This window comes from Mustela putorius, unplaced genomic scaffold (assembly GCF_011764305.1).
Source record: "Mustela putorius furo isolate JIRA1106 unplaced genomic scaffold, ASM1176430v1.1 tig00000873_pilon_pilon_pilon, whole genome shotgun sequence".
In the NCBI taxonomy this organism is placed as follows: domain Eukaryota; kingdom Metazoa; phylum Chordata; class Mammalia; order Carnivora; family Mustelidae; genus Mustela; species Mustela putorius.
In genome coordinates, this window is record NW_025421504.1 from 1,181,135 (window position 1) to 1,197,984 (window position 16,850).

At 55.0% G+C, this 16,850-nt stretch overlaps 1 protein-coding gene and 1 non-coding gene across 4 annotated transcripts in view; one reads left to right on the top strand and one right to left on the bottom strand.

The window, feature by feature from the left end:
• The first annotated feature begins 2,579 nt into the window (after positions 1-2,579).
• The window catches only part of NPLOC4 (NPL4 homolog, ubiquitin recognition factor), a 54,963-nt gene continuing 40,692 nt past the window's right edge, over positions 2,580-16,850 (top strand). Inside the window, exons 1-3 of one of the 3 annotated variants that reach the window (XM_045085699.1) lie at positions 2,580-2,737; positions 5,248-5,328; positions 14,718-14,830. In XM_045085699.1, coding sequence (XP_044941634.1) covers positions 2,723-2,737; positions 5,248-5,328; positions 14,718-14,830 — 209 coding nt within the window. In that variant the 5' untranslated portion in view covers positions 2,580-2,722. The remainder of the gene's footprint in view (positions 2,738-5,247; positions 5,329-14,717; positions 14,831-16,850) is intronic. The other 2 variants (XM_045085700.1, XM_045085698.1) reach the window with 2 other exon arrangements.
• On the bottom strand, positions 14,255-14,395 carry LOC123393549. Its single transcript, XR_006608379.1, has one exon. It is a non-coding gene; the product is annotated as a U4 spliceosomal RNA (small nuclear RNA).

The following is a 16,850-nucleotide window of genomic DNA, read 5'->3' on the forward strand; positions in this document are numbered from 1 at the left end:
GGGTCGGTCCACTCCGGTGGGGTCCTCTCCGAGGGAGGGAGAGGGGGTGGGGTGGAGCAGGATCTGGACCGACCCCCGCTGAGAAGGGGGTGCTCAGGCTGCTGGGTGGGGACTGTAGTCCGGGTGGAGAAGAAGGCTGCAGATTTGACCCAGCGCAGCCACGTGCACTTCTCCGAAGTGACAGACCAGGACCCCCTCCAGCTGCTGCCACATCCCGCATCCGGCTCCCAGGCCAGGCTCTCACCCCAACAATCCCCTCTCCAGCTCTGTCTCCCTCCTGTCCTGACACTGGGCAAGGCTAAGTGAAATTCCAGTGACCCTCACAGCGAGGGGATGAATTGCGTTTCCCTCAAATCCATATCTTGGGGTCCCAACCCCCAGAACCTCAGAAGAGGACTTGGAGGTACAGCCCTTAAAGAGGTAATCAACTTAAAATGAGGCCAGTGTCTTCATACAGAGAGGAAATTGGGACACACAGAGACACCGGGGATGCCTGAGCACAGAGGAAAGATACAGAGGTCTGCCAGCCAAGGAGAGCGGCCTCAGAAGACCCCGACGGGCTGTCACCTTGATCTCCGACTTCCAGACTCTTGATCTGGAAGAAAATACATTTAATTTATACAGTCTGTGGAATTTTGCTAAGGCAGTCCTTGCAAAGTGATATGACAAAGGAAGAGCCTTTGTTTTTTTATTTTTTATTTTATTTTATTTTTAAAAAAGATTTATTTATTTGACACTGAGAGAGATCACAAGTAGGCAGAAAGGCAGGCGGGGGCGCGGAGGGTTGGGGAGCAGGCTCCCCGCTGAGCAAAGAGCCCGATGTGGGGCTTGATCCCAGGACCCTGAGACCATGACCTGGACTGAAGGCAGACGCTTAACCCACTGAGCCCCCTGGACACCCCTATTTTTTTATTTTTTTAAAAAAGATTTTATTTATTCATTTCATAGAGAGAGTGAGCACAAGCAGAGGGAAAAGTAGTGTCCCGCCGAGCAGGGAGCCCAATGTGGGGCTCGATCCCAGGACCTTGGGCTCATGCTCTGAGCCGAAGGCAGTCACTTCACTGGCTGAGGCCCCCAGGCATCAGGAAAGGACGCCTCCTTTGGTCTCGTCCTTCAAAGGCTTTCTAACTGAACACACTTAAGAATAGAATCCGGGATGCCTGGGTCCTGGGATCCAGCCCTGCATCGGGCTCCCTGCTCAGTGGGGAGCCTGCTTCTCCCTCTCACAATCCCCTTGCTTGTGCTCCCTCTTTCACTGTGTCTCTCTGTCGAATAAATAAAATATTTTTAAAAAGAATAGAATCTAAAGGCCTTTCCATGTCTCACATGGTTCTTCCTGACCCAGCCCTCCTCTGCCCTCACTCAGGACCCCCATCCACGCCAGCCGCCTTGTTGTTCCTGGAGCACCCAGCACTTCCCAGGTCCCAGGACCTTTGCACAGGCTTTCCTAGTTCACTCTTCCCTCAGATGCTTTATCTGGGACCTGATCGCATCCCATCTCCTCAGAGAGGTCTTTCTGGACCATCATATGTAAAATAGCCTCGATGATCCTCCATCCATTCCCCCGACGTGACTGTCCACTTCAGGACACTGGGTGCCTGCATAGCTGATGTGTTTACAAGCTGCCTCCTGCTGGTGGATCCCATCAGGGTGGGAATCGCTCCTGTTTCCCCCAGCGTGGGCCCTGCCGATCGATCGCCCTGCAGAAGCCTCGTAGGTCCTTGCGGGGTGGGGGGGGATGGACCGGCAGGTGGACTAGCTGCTGAACCTGAGGTGTTGGAACCCGGGGGTCGGGAGGGGGAGGAAATGAGGGTGACTTTTTCAGCCCAGGAAATACATAAATACAACCTGGAGTGGAGCCATGGCGTTAAAAAAACCGGATTTTACACGTTTTGGTAACTTCCCCGCACAGTCACGGCAAGGTCAGGTCCGCTACTGAATTGGCAGGGCAGGAGCACGGGGAGCGCCCCGCAGGAAACCAGCAGGAATCGCGAGAGGCCGACAGCTGAGCCCTGCACCCCCGCAAGCCCTGCACCCAGCCCTGCACCCAGCCCTGCACCCAGGCCGCGGGCGGGGGTTGCGCCCCGGGAGATGCAGGCTGAGGCCGGTTGTTGGCCTCGCGGCGGGTTAGGGTCACGGAGCCGCTGCTTTCCTGCCAGGACGGGGTGACGTCACCGTGCTGACACGATCCGTGCTCGCGCAGGCGACCCGCCGGACCTAGGGCTTCGAGGCCCCGCACTGTGGCCCAGCACGACGATTTCGGGGCGACGGCGCACGCTCGCTCTCGCTTCTTCCCGGGCCTTCCGGCCCGGCCTGGGTTTGCAGAAAGGAGCGCGCGCCGCGAGCAAAGCGGTCCTTCTCCGAGCTCAGGGCCCCGCGCGCGCCCCCGTCGCCCCTCGCGCGCCCCCGCCGCCCCTCGCGCGCGCCCCCGCCCCGCCCCGCCCGCCCCGCCCCTCGCCCCGCCCCGCGGCCGCCCCGTGTGCGCAGGCGCGGGCCGTTGGAGGGCCGGAACTCGGTTTCCGGGCTGCGCGGCCGGCGGAGCGCGTTGGACGAGGCGCCGGACGTCGCGCGGCGGTGGCGGCCGGCGGCGAAGCTGGAGCGGCGGTGGCGGCGGCGGCGGGAGGCCGGGGCTGAGGCCGGGGCCGAGGCGTCGAGGCCCGCGGGGCGGCAGGCGGCGGCGGCGGCGGCCCGGGGCTCGAGCCCGGAGACGGGAGCGGCCGCCATGGCCGAGAGCATCGTGAGTGGGGCGGGCGCGGGCGCGGGATGAGGCAGCAGATTCGCCGGCGCGGCCTGTGGGGCGGCGGCCAGGCCCGGCCCGGGCTCGCGGCCTCCGGTCCCGCCGCTCCGCGACCGCCGGCTCCGCGGGTTCCGCCGGGCCGGTGCGGGCCGGTGCGGGGCGGTGCGGGGCGGTGCGGGGCCGGTGCGGGCCGGTGCGGGCCGGGGGGCGGGTGCGGGCCGGTGCGGGGCGGGTGCGGGCCGGTGCGGGCCGGTGCGGGGCGGGGCGGGTGCGGGCCGGTGCGGGCCGGTGCGGGGCCGGTGCGGGCCGGTGCGGGGCGGTGCGGACCGGTGCGGACCGGTGCGGGCCGGTGCGGGGCGGGTGCGGGCCGGTGCGGGGCGGGGCGGGTGCGGGCCGGTGCGGGCGCGCAGGGCCGCGGTGACCGACACCTGTTGGCGGAGGCGGCGCTTCCGAGCGGTCGGGAGTGGCCGCGCCCGCGCCCGCGCCGTGGAGGCCGGCGAAAGCGGAAAGTGAAGCCGCAGCCACAGCGCCCCGGCGTCCGGCCGCGGCTTCCCCCCTCGAGCGGCGGGCCTGGGCGGCCCGCGGGAACCTTAGCGCAGGTCGGGCTCCCGGGGGCGGGTCCCACGCGCCTCCCCGGCCGCGGGCGTCTGCGTTTGGCCGGGGGCGTCCCTGCCGCTCCTCCCGGCGCCCCGCGGCCCGGGGCCGGCTCGGCTGGGACCGCCTGACGCGCTGCCTCGGAGGGAAGGAGCAGAGCCGCTGTGTCCGCGCGCCGGGGGCTCGCCCGGGGCCGCTGTGTCCGCGCGCCGGCCGCTCCGCCCTCCCGCCACGCGCTCCGGGCCCTCCGTCCGGGCCGGGAGAACCCGCGCAGCCGGGAGGCCGGGTGTCTGCGGTGCCGGGGCCGCCTCTCCGGACCTCGGCTGCGGAGTCCGCGCCCGGCCCGCGAGAGCCGCTGCAGGCGGCCGGGGAGGAGGGCGGGCCGGGTCCTGCCTCGTTCCCGCTGCTCCGACGGACGGGCGCGGACTCTCCCGCAGACAAACCAAGCTCTTTTTTCTTTTTTAGAAGATTTTATTTATTCATTGGACAGACAGAGATCACAAGTAGGCAGAGAGGCAGGCAGAGAGAGGAGGAAGCAGGCTCCCCGCTGAGCAGAGAGCCCGATGCGGGGCTCGATCCCAGGACCCCGGGATCATGACCTGAGCTGCAGAGACTGAATCCACTGAGCCAGAGGCTTAACCTACCAAGCCACCCAGGCGCCCCTGAAAATCTTTTAAAAAATAATGACTTAATACATTTTTCATATGTAAAGGGTATTTGTTTTTTTTTTTTAGTGTTTGTTTTCAGTGCAGCGCACAGCGCAGTAACGGCTGGGTCGAGGCGCCGCCGTGCCCACTCGGTGCTGGCGGTGGCCGTTCCTGACTGACTTTCTTCCCTCGGGTGGTTGGCACATCGTCTGCCCCTGTTTTCGGCAGGGCATGCCTTTTCACGCTTCCTGACGAAAGCAGGAACTTGTGCAGTTGGCCAGAGTAACTCACCCACTGTCAGAAGGACTTTGATCTGTATAAAAATCAAGTCCTAGAAGGTGGTGCTCTGTGTGCAGTGTTCCAGGCCTGCCAGCCGTTTCCGGGTTGCCATAAAAGTATTTTTTTAAAACCCTAGTATGTTTACCATGATGTTAAACACCTTTATTTCTTTCAGTTTTTCTATTAAAGGTAAATATCAAATTAGAAGATACTCTATGATTCTTTCAGATCATTCTGATCTTTGCATATAGATTTTAGAACAACACTCATTTTGTTCTCTTTTTTTATTTTTATTATTTTTTTAATCAGATGTGTTTTAAATTTTTTACTTATTTTTTAAGTTGTCTCTACACCTAATGTGGGACTTGAACTCAAAACCCTGAGATCCAGAGTTGGATGCTTCACCGACTAAGCAAGCCAGGAGCCCCCAAAAAGATTTTTATTTTTCCTTTTAAGATTTTATTTATTTATTTGACAGAGATCACAAGTAGGCAGAGAGGCAGGCAGAGAGAGAGGGAGAAGCAGGCTTTCCGTGGAGCAGAGAGCCCGATGCAGGGCTCGATCCCAGGACCCTGGGATCACGACCTGAGCAGAAGGCAGCAGCTTTAACCCACTGAGCCACCCAGGCGCCCCCCAAAGAGATCTTTTTTAACGAATCCAGTCATTCATGATTCATCAAGGGTGTTGTTGCTGTTGTTTTGCTGTTGTATTATTGTTTCCATAAATCCAAAAGGAAATAATGGTTAAACATTTTTCTGAGTGAAATGACCAGAGTTGAGAGTCAGGGCCGTCCTGTCAGGAAGGCCTTGCGTGGGTTGAGAATCTCATGCCTCTGCTGCTCTTTTCAAAGCACCTGGTGTTGCTCGGGGAAGGGAGAGGTTTGGCTCTAAGTTTCGGTGACCCAGATGCTGAAAGACCGCGGGTGTTAGTCTCAGTCAGATCAGGAACTTACTAGTCTGTGCAGTAACCGCCTTGTTTCATTTGTGACAGATAATTCGTGTCCAGTCCCCAGACGGGGTGAAGCGGATCACAGCCACCAAGAGAGAAACAGCGGCAGCATTTTTGAAAAAGGTAGTGGTGGCGTGGGTTTGTGCCCCCACCCCCCTGCTGCTTCCTCCCCATCTAGACCCGTCCCTGACTCGCCCACTCCCTGGTTCACAGTCTCGGACTCGCTCTTCTCCACCATGACTGGATTGATCCAGGGCACATTGCATCACTGACCCTGGCTTACTGCCATGGTGGCCGAAAAGAGTCCAAGGGTGTGTGTAGAAGTGTGTCACAAGACTAGCACTTAGGAGAGTGAAAAATTGGAAAAATTAGAGAGTGAAACACTTGAATTGTCTGTTAAAGGAAAATTGTTAAAAACATGTACAGAATAATTCCCACTTTATTTTATTTTTTAATTTAAAGATTCTACCTATTCATTTGAGAGAGAGACAGAGAGAAGGTGAGCAGGGGAGAGAGGCGGAGGCGGAGGGAGAAGCAGACGCCCCAGACTCCGCGCTGAGCTGAAGGCAGACACCTGACCATCTGAGCCTCCCATGCGTCCCAGTCCCACTTTGTTAGAAAATCAGAGGCACGGGGGCGCCTGCGTGCCTCAGTCCGTTCCGCGTCTGACTCTTGATCTCAGCTCCGGTCATGATCTCAGGGTCCAGGCATCGAGCCCCACTTCAGGCTCCCTGGTTCGCACAGAGTCTGCTTCTCTCCTTTTTCCTCTTTCTCTCTCTCGAATAAATAAATAGAAAGAAAGAGAGGGCCACATACATAGATCGGTTATGAGTTTATGGAACGCAAATGGGAAAGCCCAGCCGGACTGCAGAAGGGTCTCCCTGGGAGGAGCGCCGTGCGGTAAGGAGCGGCTTGTGATTTATGCTCCGTAGCAGGCGGGAGCTGACTGTGGCCCGCGGCCTGACCTCCTGTTCTTTTTCCCCTTGGCATACGGATTTCCTTTCCCTTACTTGATTTTTTTTTTTTTTTAAGATTTTATTTATTTAGTTAGTCACAGGAGCAGGGGGAGGGGCAGAGGGAGAGAGGCGGGAGAAAGAATCTCCAGAAGACTCTGAGCTAAGCGTAGAGCCCATGGGGGCCTCAGTCCCTTGACCTTGACTGAGATCATGACCTGAGCTGAAACCAAGAGTTGGTTGCTTAACTGACTCAGCCACTCAGGTGCCCCTATTTTTGTAAATAAAGGTTTTTATTTTTTTTTAAATTTTTAAATTTTATTTATTTTTTTAAAGGTTTTGACCTGAGCCAAAGGCAGAGCTGAGGCACCTGGGTGCCCCTGACAGGGAAATTTCTTAAACTTAAATTTGTGATAACCGTGTAGGAATATGATTTTGTTTTTAACTTGAGGCGTTCGTGCTTGATACCAAATGTGGAGTTGTCAAACAGGTCAAATTCAGAAGGTTTCCGAGATAACAGCGGGACCTTGTGGTTCTCACTTTTATTTGCACCAGTAGGATTCCTGAAATGCTTGTATTTCCCCCCGGACAGTTCATGGCTGCCTCGCCCAGGGGGATACAGCGTGACAGCCAGTCACTGGGAGGGCTGGGCTTGGGGGTTTAGTCGGTCTTGTTTTTAAAGATTTTATTTATTTACTTCTCAGAGAGAGAGGACGTGAGCAGGAGTGCAGCAGGCACAGGGAGAAGCAGGCTCCCCGCTGAGCCAGGACCCTGAGCCTAAGGCAGACACTTCACTGACTGAGCCCCCAGGCGCCCCTGTAGTTTGGCTTTGGCCACTTGGTCTCTGGAGCTGTCCCCACCGCAGTAGTGAGTGCTTAGAGGAGGTGAATCCTCACAAACAAACGAGTATTACTCGGAAATTGTTTCCCCTCAAGTGAAGATCCTTTCTTCTGACTACTGGGATAATATGCATTAATTCTGAAAGGCTAAAACAATTCAGAGAAGTATAAAAAGTAAGAATTAGTTGAAATTTTACTGCTCAGAAATAACCGTTAAAGGGGCGCCTGGGTGGCTCAGTGGGTTAAGCCGCTGCCTTCGGCTCAGGTCATGATCTCAGGGTCCTGGGATCGAGTCCCGCATCGGGCTCTCTGCTCAGCAGGGAGCCTGCTTCTCCCTCTCTCTGCCTGCCTCTCTGCCTGCTTGTGATCTCTGTCTGTCAAATAAATAAATAAAATCTTTAAAAAAGAAAAGAAAGAACCGTTAACATGGCATGTTTCGGGGTGTCTCGGCTCAGTCGGTGAAGCGTCTGAGCCTTCAGCTCAGATCATGATCCCGAGGTCCTGGGATCGAGTCCACGTCGGGCTCCTTGCTCGGTGGGGAGCCTGCTTCTTCCTCTGCCTGCCACCTCCCCTGCTTCTGCTATGCTCGCTCTCTTTAAAAAAAAAACCCAAACCATAGCGTCTTTAGAGCCCACATGTTTGTACACACATACTTACGTGTACAGACTTTTGCCAAAATGGGATTGTGCTGTGCTGTGAACGTACTTTGTCAAATCTAAGACATTATTGAGTTTAAGAAGCCGTGTTTATGTGTGATTAGGAAAGAAAAAAATACTTTCCCACCTGTTTTCCTTTGTCATTTAGATTTTATACTTATGTAAAGCTTTTCAGACTTATTTGGAAATTTATTTTGATCACGTGTTATTCTTGTGCATCCATGAGAAGGAAAGTCTAAGTGAAGTCTCAGTGAAATCAGTTGGCTAACATCTCCCAACCGTGTCACAGCCAGAGTCGGGCCCCTCTGAGCCGGTGTCGCTCTGGCTGGCGCTGTGCTCGCCCCCCCGCAGAGAGTCCTCCGTTGGGAGGCTCGGTGCCAGCCGCCGACACCTGTTCTGCAGGTGCACGTGCTGGGTTTCTCTCTGGGTTACTAGCAGGGCATGACAGCCCTAAATCCTCCATTTTTTCCTTGACTGAGCATTAAGTGGCTTGTTTGACAGAAATGTTGTGGGATGACAGTTGTCCAGCTGTGCCGCGTGGATGGCAGGTTCCCAGGAGCCCAGGCGGTCACCTGTGCGCCCTGCGGCCGCACAGGCAGGCACTGGGGCATGTATTGTTCCCAAGGTGCATCTTTTCCAGGGGTGTTAGGATGATTTGTAGTCTTGGTGTTTTTTTACTTGACAATAAATTAAGGAATGGTTTTATGTCAGTAAATGGAGATTTGTATCATTTTAAAAATAACACATAAGAGGGAAGCCTGGGTATCTTACTTGGTTAAGCATCCTGCTCTTGCTTTCGGCTCAGGTCATGATCTCAGGGTTGTGACCTTGAGCCCCGAGTTGGGGCCAAGCTGGGTGTGGAGTCGGCTTGAGATCTGTGCCTTTCCCTCTGCCGCCCCCACCCCTGCCCCGCTCTCGTCCGTGCGCGCTCGCTCTGTCCTAGAAGAAATAAATAACACATAATGGGGTGCCAGGCTGGCTTAGTTGGGAGAGGGTGTGACTCTTGGTCTTGGGCTGGTGGGTTTGAGCCCCACGTCGGGTGTAGAGATTATTTAAAATTAAAAAAAAAAAAGTATAACATAAAATTTGTCATCAAAACCAATTTTTTTTTTTTCAAGCTATTATTTATTTGAGAGAGCATGAGAGGGGAGAAGGTTGGAGGGAGAAACAGGCTCTCTGTGGAGCTGCGAGCCCGATGTGGGACTTGATCCCAGGACCCTGGGATTGTGACCCGAGCCGGAGGCAGTTGCTTAACCCACTGAGCCACCCAGGCACCCCGAAACCAGTTTTTAAAGTAATGTCTGTACCCACCCTGAGGCTTGAACTTGTGACCCTGAGATCAAGAATTGCGTGCTTCTCCCCTGAGCCAGCCGGTGCCCCTGGCCTAAACCGTCTCTCCGCCCGCGGTTCCCTCGAGTGCAGTAATTCACGGGGTCGTTAGGACCATCCCTTGCCAGAACTCTTTCATCTTGCAGATCTGAAACTGTGTGTTCAACAGCAGCCCTCCCTTACCCCCGCCCCAGGCCGTGGTTTCGGCCATCCCGGTTTGTGTCTCCGGGCCTCATCCCGCGTTTCCTTCCCGGATCGCGTTCATCGGCGGAAGTTCGGCACTGGCTGTGGGTGCGCACGGGGGCTCGCGGTGCCCCGTTCCCTCCGACCAGGCTGCGGACCGCTGCGCACGCGGCTGGCTCAGCTCGCTGTTCTGCACACTGAGCGCCTCGATCGCCGCGTTCAGGCCCCGGGCTCGGCCGTTCGCAGGTGGGAGGCGGTGGATGCCGCCGAGGCTGCCTCCCAGGGTCCGAGAGTCGCCGGTTGTCTTGAGGCCGCCCAGTGCCGCTCCTGCCGCGGCTCCTCAGACCGCGAGCCTCCCCGGGCGGCTCCTGCCGGCTGTGTTGCTCAGCAGCAGCACCCCTGCCTCTGGTCGCTGTGGGGCCGCTGCTGTCCCTCCCCTGCGTGGGCTGGAGGGTGGCTCCAGCCTGACCTCATGACCTCCGCCATCTGTGCCCGCCTTTCTCCTTGTTGTTGTTTCTAACCATGAAGTAAGCCACGTCCTAAGAAACGGTTGGCAAATCCGGACAAAGGCCTGATGGTGAAGGAGGGGTGCGGCCGGCGCCGCAGGGTCTCGGCCTCCCCCGCTCCCTGCCGCCTCCGGCGCCGATGGGGACGGCTTCCCCTGCCTGCGTTGTGCCGCCTCAGCGTGCGCGCCGAGACCCTACACTGTAGTTCTGCTCGGTTTGGACGTGAGGGGGTCTCCTTCGGTTCTGAGCGTGGGGGTTTGACTCCGCACTGCGTCTGCTTTTACGACCGCCGTTTTACGCACAGTTCACCTCGGGTGTGCGTAGAACATTTTTAAGATTTTAAAGATGTATTTTTTTTTTTTTTTGAGAGACCGCGAGAGACCGAGAGAGTGTGCTGCGGTGGGGGTGGGGGCGCAGACGGAGGGGGAGAGAGTCTTCAACAGACTCCGCGGGGCTTCGTCTCCGGACCCCGAGATCATGACCTGAGCTGACACGAAGAGTCGGGCGCTCACCTGACTGTGCCGCCCAAGCGCGCGGTTAAGATTTTAATGATGCTTTTATGAGACTCTGATAAACTTTTTTTTTAAGTCGTTGGTCCCCTGTGTTAGATTTCTGTATCTTTAGGTAAAGGACTCAAAATTCAGGAGTGCCTCGGGGGCTCAGTCATTAAGCATCTCTTCCTTCCACTCAGGTCATGATCTGGGGTCCTGGGATCGAGCCCCGTGTCGGGCTCCCTGCTCAGCGGGAAACCTGCTTCTCCCTCTCTCACTGTGTCTCTCTGTCAAATGAACAAATTATTTAAAAAGAAAAGAAACCAAACTCAAAAGTTGATAGAAGCAGTTACGTTCGCGGGAGTAGCATAACAAGCGATACATCTGTTTCTGCGTCTCAGAGGTGGGACTCCACGTGGGGCGCACTACGGCTGCTGTCGTAGTTGAAAAGGCAGTTGGAGGTGCCTGGGCGCTGCAGTCGGTCAAGTGGCTGACTCTGCTTTCGGCTCTGGTCACGCTCTCTTGGTCGGGAGACTGAGCCCGGCATTGGGCTCTGCGTCGGGCGTGCAGTCTGCTGGAGGATCTCCCTCCCTCTGCCCCTCCCCCGTGCCCTCCTGTGTGCTCTAAGATAAACAGATCTTAAAAATAAAAAAAGACCGCTCTATCTCCGTCCTTATGGGGATTGTAAACGCTGGTCAGGCGGTCCCAGGAGACTTACCTTTATCCAGAGGGCTGCCCCACAATAGCCCCTGCCCCATTTTGGAAACTCCTTTTCATCCTGGGTGTAGTATGGTAGCTTTCAGGAAGCTCACACTTGTGGCGAAAGCTTTCTTGTTTTGGAAATCGCTAGGAGGGTGTTGGGTACAGAGAAGCATGATGGGTTTGCAGAATAGCTGCCACAGTTAGTTCGTTTCAGTTTATATCTAAGCTGTTGCAGAGAAGAGTCAAAGTCATTATTTTCAGTCTTTTGTCTTAATTTTTATTGCAGTTGGGAATATAAATTTCATGGTCTTAATTTGCTGATGCTTTCTTTTCTTTTTTAAATTTTTAATTTATTTAAAAAATTTTTAAAAAATTTTATTTATTTATTTGACAGATCACAAGTAGGCAGAGAGGCAGGCAGAGAGAGAGGAGGAAGCAGGCTCCCCGCTGAGCAGAGAGCCCGATGCGGGGCTCGATCCCAGGACCCTGAGATTATGACCTGAGCTGAAGGCAGAGGCTTAACCCAATGAACCACCCAGGCGCCCCTCTTTTCTTTTTTTTTTTTTTAAATACCTTAGGGGCACCTGGGTGGCTCAGTGGGTTAAGCTGCTGCCTTCGGCTCAGGTCATGACTCAGGGTTTTGGGATCAAGCCCTGCATCGGGCTCTCTGCTCAGCGGGGAGCCTGCTTCCCCACTCCCCTCTCTCTGCCTACTTGTGATCGCTCTCTGACAAATTAAAAAAAAAAAAAAACTTAAAAAAAATTATTCATTTGACAGAGACCACAAGCAGGCAGAGAGGCAGTCAGGGGGCAAGGGGAAGCAGGCTCCCCGCTGAGCAGAGAGCCTGATGCGGGGCTCCATCCCAGCACCCTGAGACCATGACCCGAGCCGAAGGCAGAGGCTTAACCCACCGATCCACCCAGGTGCCCCCCCTTTTTTATTTAAAAAAAAAATTATTTGACAAAGAGATACAGCAGGAGGGAACACAGGCAGGGCAATGGGGAGGGAGAAGCAGGCTTCCTGCAGAGGTGGGAGACAGACGCGGGGCTCGATCCCAGGACTCCCCAATCATGACCTGAGCCGAAGGCAGACGCCTAATGACTGAGCTCCCCCGGGTGCCCCTTAAGGACCATTTCTTATTATCACTTTGAGAGTTTCAGAATGAGAAGATGGAGTTACTTGTAATTCATGTATTTAAAATCTGTAGAAAATGAGGTTAGTATGTAAAGCTAATCATTAAATCAGGTCTTTTTTCTCATAGTGAGTAAGTAGTAGGTTTTACCAATAATTCCATGTCAAAGGGGAAATTGGCTGACAAGGAGCAGGTTGGACTAGGCAGAAATGGTATTTCGCTGACTCAGGGAAATACGCAGAACTCCTCTCTGGTCTCGTCCCTGACCTGCACTGTCTCCGTCAAAGTTCTCGTGGCAGCCCCCCTTAATTGGTTTCTCTGTTATTATTCAAACGTAGTTGAGTGCGGTTCTGTTTGAAAGCCAATCACAGGACATTGCATGTGATGGTTTCGGATTGTGTAGTCGAGAGCTCGTGTCCTTCCGGTATTTTCTCTGGGTCTGACCCGATCTGGTGTCCTGCTCTTCGGCCTGGAGCTCCTGGCGAGGGGGCTTGCGGCTGACACCCCCTCAGGTTTTGTTGGCCCGACAACATTTTCAGTTCGCTTTTGTATGCAGAGGGTGTTGTTGCCAGATACAGAAATCTGAGTTGACAGATTTTTATTCCCTCTCAGCACTTTGAAGGTGTCATTCTATTGTCCTCTGGTCTCCATTGATCTCCGGCTGTCAGCGGTGTGACCCTGACGCAGGCACCAAGCGGCCGTTTGTTATGTACCCACGTGAGGGTTGCTGAACTTTCTGGATTTGTTACTCTGTACTTGTCATCACCTTCGAGGTTTTCAGCCATTCGTTCTTCAAATACTTTTCAGTCCTTTCCTTATTTTATTGTCCTTAGGATCGTTTGATGTCCTAGGAGGTCATAAGGTTCTCGTCATTTTTCTTTAAAATCTCCGTCTTCAGACTGTGCAGATTCTTGAAGTTTGTCTGCAGGCTGATTGCCTCGTCCTGCTGCGTCTCCCGCCCGCTGACCGGCCCGGACAGCATTTCCCGTTTCAGTTCCTGTTTTCTGTTGTGGAACTTCATTTCATTCCGCTTGATTATTTGATTCTCTGCTGAGACTCCTGGTCTCTCTGTGTGTTTGCCTCTGCTCTGTTGACCCCTGAGCGTTGAGGTACAACTTGGACTGCTCTCCTGGCCCCAGACTCCAGTGCTGACGGGCTGCTGATGCCTGGCCGGGCACCCCCTCAGTCTCGGCGTTAAAGGGAAGACCCGTCTTTTCCTTCGGTCTTCCTTCTCCTGCACCCTCTTCCGTGCCTCCTTGCCGGTGTGGTCTCCCTCCTGTCCCCCCAGTTCTGCAGCCAGAAGTCTGAACCCCGCGCAGAGCTGACGCCCTCCCTTTCCCTCAGTCCGTTCTGCCCCGTTCCCACATGAGCACGGGCTGTAGATTGTGATGGTTGGAAGGTTGCTTCTCTCTCCATCTCCCTTGTCCTGGCCTTGACCGAGCCCGGCTCCTCTGGGCCCCGCAGCCGGCTCTCCTGTTTCCTCTTCCCACCTCCAGCAGAGTATCCGTGAGAAGTTAGCCTCACGGCTTGGCCACCCCCTGCTCTCAGCTCCCGTGGCTTCCATGGCTCCTGGGCTGGAGGACAGACTCCTGCGAGCCCACACGGCGTCCTCTCCCTGCTGTGCTTGTCTCTTACCGCTTCCTTCTTGCCCGCGGGGCTCTGGCCCGACCGGCCTCTCTTCCCAACCCTTGCCCGCAACTCAGCCCTCGTGCTTCTCCTCTTGCCCGCACTGTTCTTTCTCCGCTCCGAGTCCGGCTGCAGCCCCTTCCCCGGGGGTTCTGCTCAGACGTGTTCCTCAGAGGCCTTCTCTGTCCTGCTGCGGGGCCGGCCCCTCCTCTGCTGCTCTCTCTTCCTTTCTTACGCGCTGCTGGTCCGCACCTGTGGTTCTCGCCTCTTAGCTCTCTCCCCGCTTTGATGCTGAGGTCCTCGATGGCAGGAACCTGGTCTGTATTCATTCACTCCATCCAGAATGGAGCTGGCCCTTGGGACTGCTTACTGTTTGGGAAGTGAGGGAGCGAGCGTTCGCAGCCCCTGGCGCAGGGCCTGGTGTGGTCAGCACTGACCGGGAGGCACCATTCTTCGCCTGTTTTTCTTCTCTTAGGTTTCAAAATTGGAATTTTTTTTTCTTTTTTCCTTTTTTTTAAAGATTTATTTATTTGAAAGAGAGAACATGAGCAGGAGAATGGGTAGAGGGAGAAGCAGGCTCCCCACTGAGCAGGGAGCCCACCGCAGGATTCGATCCCAGGACCCAGAGATCATGACCTGAGCCGAAGGCAGACACTTCACTGACGGAGCCCCCCAGGCGCCCCTGGAACTGGGTTTTTACAATTGATTTCAATTAGCAATAATCGCGCCTCGGATAAACCTCATTGGCTACGATACTGCCACTGCGCAAAGCTTACAATTGATTTCAAAAGTAGAAGTTAAACTTGCCAGATGCAGCCGTGACTTTTGCTTGCCTCAGACTCTTCCATGTGTCCTGTAGCCTTCTCATTTTCACAGAGCTTTGCTTCTGTTTGGCCACTTTTCTCATTTTACTTGACATCTGTGTGGGCAGTACGGATTCCTCACAAGCGACCAAAATCACAAGAGGAATTTGGTTCCCGAGGAGCAGTTCTAAATTTAGTGAGCGTTGTTCTAGTATCGTCTGGTGCATGTGTGGCCAGAGTAGTGATACTCAAATATTTGTCTCAACATGTGTTTTTTGGGGCTTTGTTTTAGGTCGCAAAGGAGTTTGGTTTCCAAAACAACGGCTTCTCAGTTTACATCAATAGAAACAAGACGGGAGAGATCACAGCATCGTCGACCAAATCCCTCAGTCTGCTCAAAATCCAGTAAGTGCTGGGAGGGGACGACGCAGTGGGAGGGGCGACCGCGGGGCCCCCCGCGGCTGCCCCTCGATGCCACCATGTTTCTTGGGGGGTCGTCAGCTGGCGCGCTGAAGGTGCTGCTCCTTTTTTGCCGAGCTCATGGACTCGCAGCCGGGGACATGTGTCCCTGAGAGGAGAGGGTGCTGGGCGCCGGGCGCGCTGCTGCTGCACACTCAGCTCCTCCTCTGCGGGGGGGACCTTGAACGGAGCTGCGTGCGGTTCTACCCCGGGGCTGCTGGCTGGCCGGGAGGGGCCGGTGCCCACACGACGTTTCTTGGTGGCGGGGTCCCCTGAGCTCCTCCGCGGCAGTTGGTCACGTCAGTGGCATTTCCAGAAGGTCCAGCCGTCTGCCCACAGCCACTGCCCGCTCTCGTAGTCTCGCTGGTGTGCGGCCACGTCACTCAGGCAGGCGTTCCTGCTCCCAGCGTGGGGCTGAGCGGTTGTGGCCCAGACGGCATGGCCTGCAGAGCCGGGGATGTTTACTGCTGGGCTCTTTACAGAAGAAGCTTCCTGACTCCTCTCTGACCTGTCTGGGCACAGCTGCTTGTGCATCCATGATTCCGGGCCCCAGTAGCGAGCCGGGAGCACTCCTGTCAGGGCGGACGCAGCATGGCTGCTGTGGCCGCTGCGGGCTGACTGGCCTGGGCTTTGCTGGCGGCTGGCCCTGTGCCTGTTGACCTGTCTTGACCATTGGTGTGATCGTTTTTAGGTTCACAAATTAGTATATCTAGGAAAAAATATGTAGTCTTAGCGTTTATTCATTTGCTTCTCAGCAAATACTTGTTGGGCACCTTGCCTGTCTCTAATTAGCCAAAGCTTTTCCTCGTGTTAATGTCGTCTGCTTTCCATGTGCCTGAGGTATAGCCTTCCTTTCCTTGTAAAGACTTTTGTATCCTTTTTTTTTTAAGATTTCATTTATTTATTTGACAGAGATCACAAGTAGGGAGAGAGGCAGGCAGAGGAAGAGGGAAAAGCAGGCTCCCCGCTGAGCAGAGAGCCCGATGCGGGACTCGATCCCAGGACCCTGAGATCATGACCTGAGCCGAAGGCAGAGGCTTAACCCACTGAGCCCCCTAGGCGCCCCAAGAGCTTTTGTATCTTGAGAATTATTTCTTCCGAATGTTATGTGGCTCACGAGAGCACGTGTCTGAAGGAGGGAGCAATGTTCCTGTCCTCGAGCTCGGGCTTGATCTCTGTCCACTTCCGGCTTCTCTGGTTGCGGCCTGTAAGTGATTTTTTTCCCCCTCTGGCTGCTTTTAAGATTTTCTGTTTCTGTTGGGGACCTACGGTTTCTTTCTGACTTTTCCAGGTGTGGTTTCCTGGTTTGTTTAATCCTACGTGATGGATATTGTATTTTCTGTTCCTGCAGATCAGGTCTGGAAAATTTGTGGCTATTATCTCTTTAAGTATTACTTCTCTCTAGTTCTCTTGTTGTTTCAGGGATTATATTTTTCAATATTAAAATATCTGACTTGATTTCTTTTCAAACCTGCCGTTAGCTCCGTGCGCTCATGGGGGCTGTGTTGCTGTCACACTGGCCCTCCGGGCTTCCACTGAGACCGCTGGGCTCCTTGGGGCTCTGCCTTGGCCCGTCACACACCTCAGGGTGTCTGAGGTGGTCAGTCTCCCCAAGGTGGCATCAGAGCTGTCTGTGGATTGTCTGGCCTGACCGTATGAGGGGGATTTGGGAAGACTGAGCCAAATCTGTGGCCCCTGCCACACTGCTTCCCAGAAGCCCCTGTCCTTTTGGGCAGCTTCTCGTTGCTTGTGCTTTATCCAGCCCGTTTTCATTGAACATTCTGTAGACGTTTATATTCCGTGTCTTGCAGTTCCAAATCTGGAATCCGGGGCTGTCCAGTTCTGTTCCTGTTGCGTGTGCCCGCTCTTGAGCGTGGTCTCTCGTGCATTTGAGAGCTCGTAATTGACCAGACCTGGTGGTGGGGAGGCCCGGGCAGGCCAGAGGGTTTTCTGCCGGGGAAGCTTG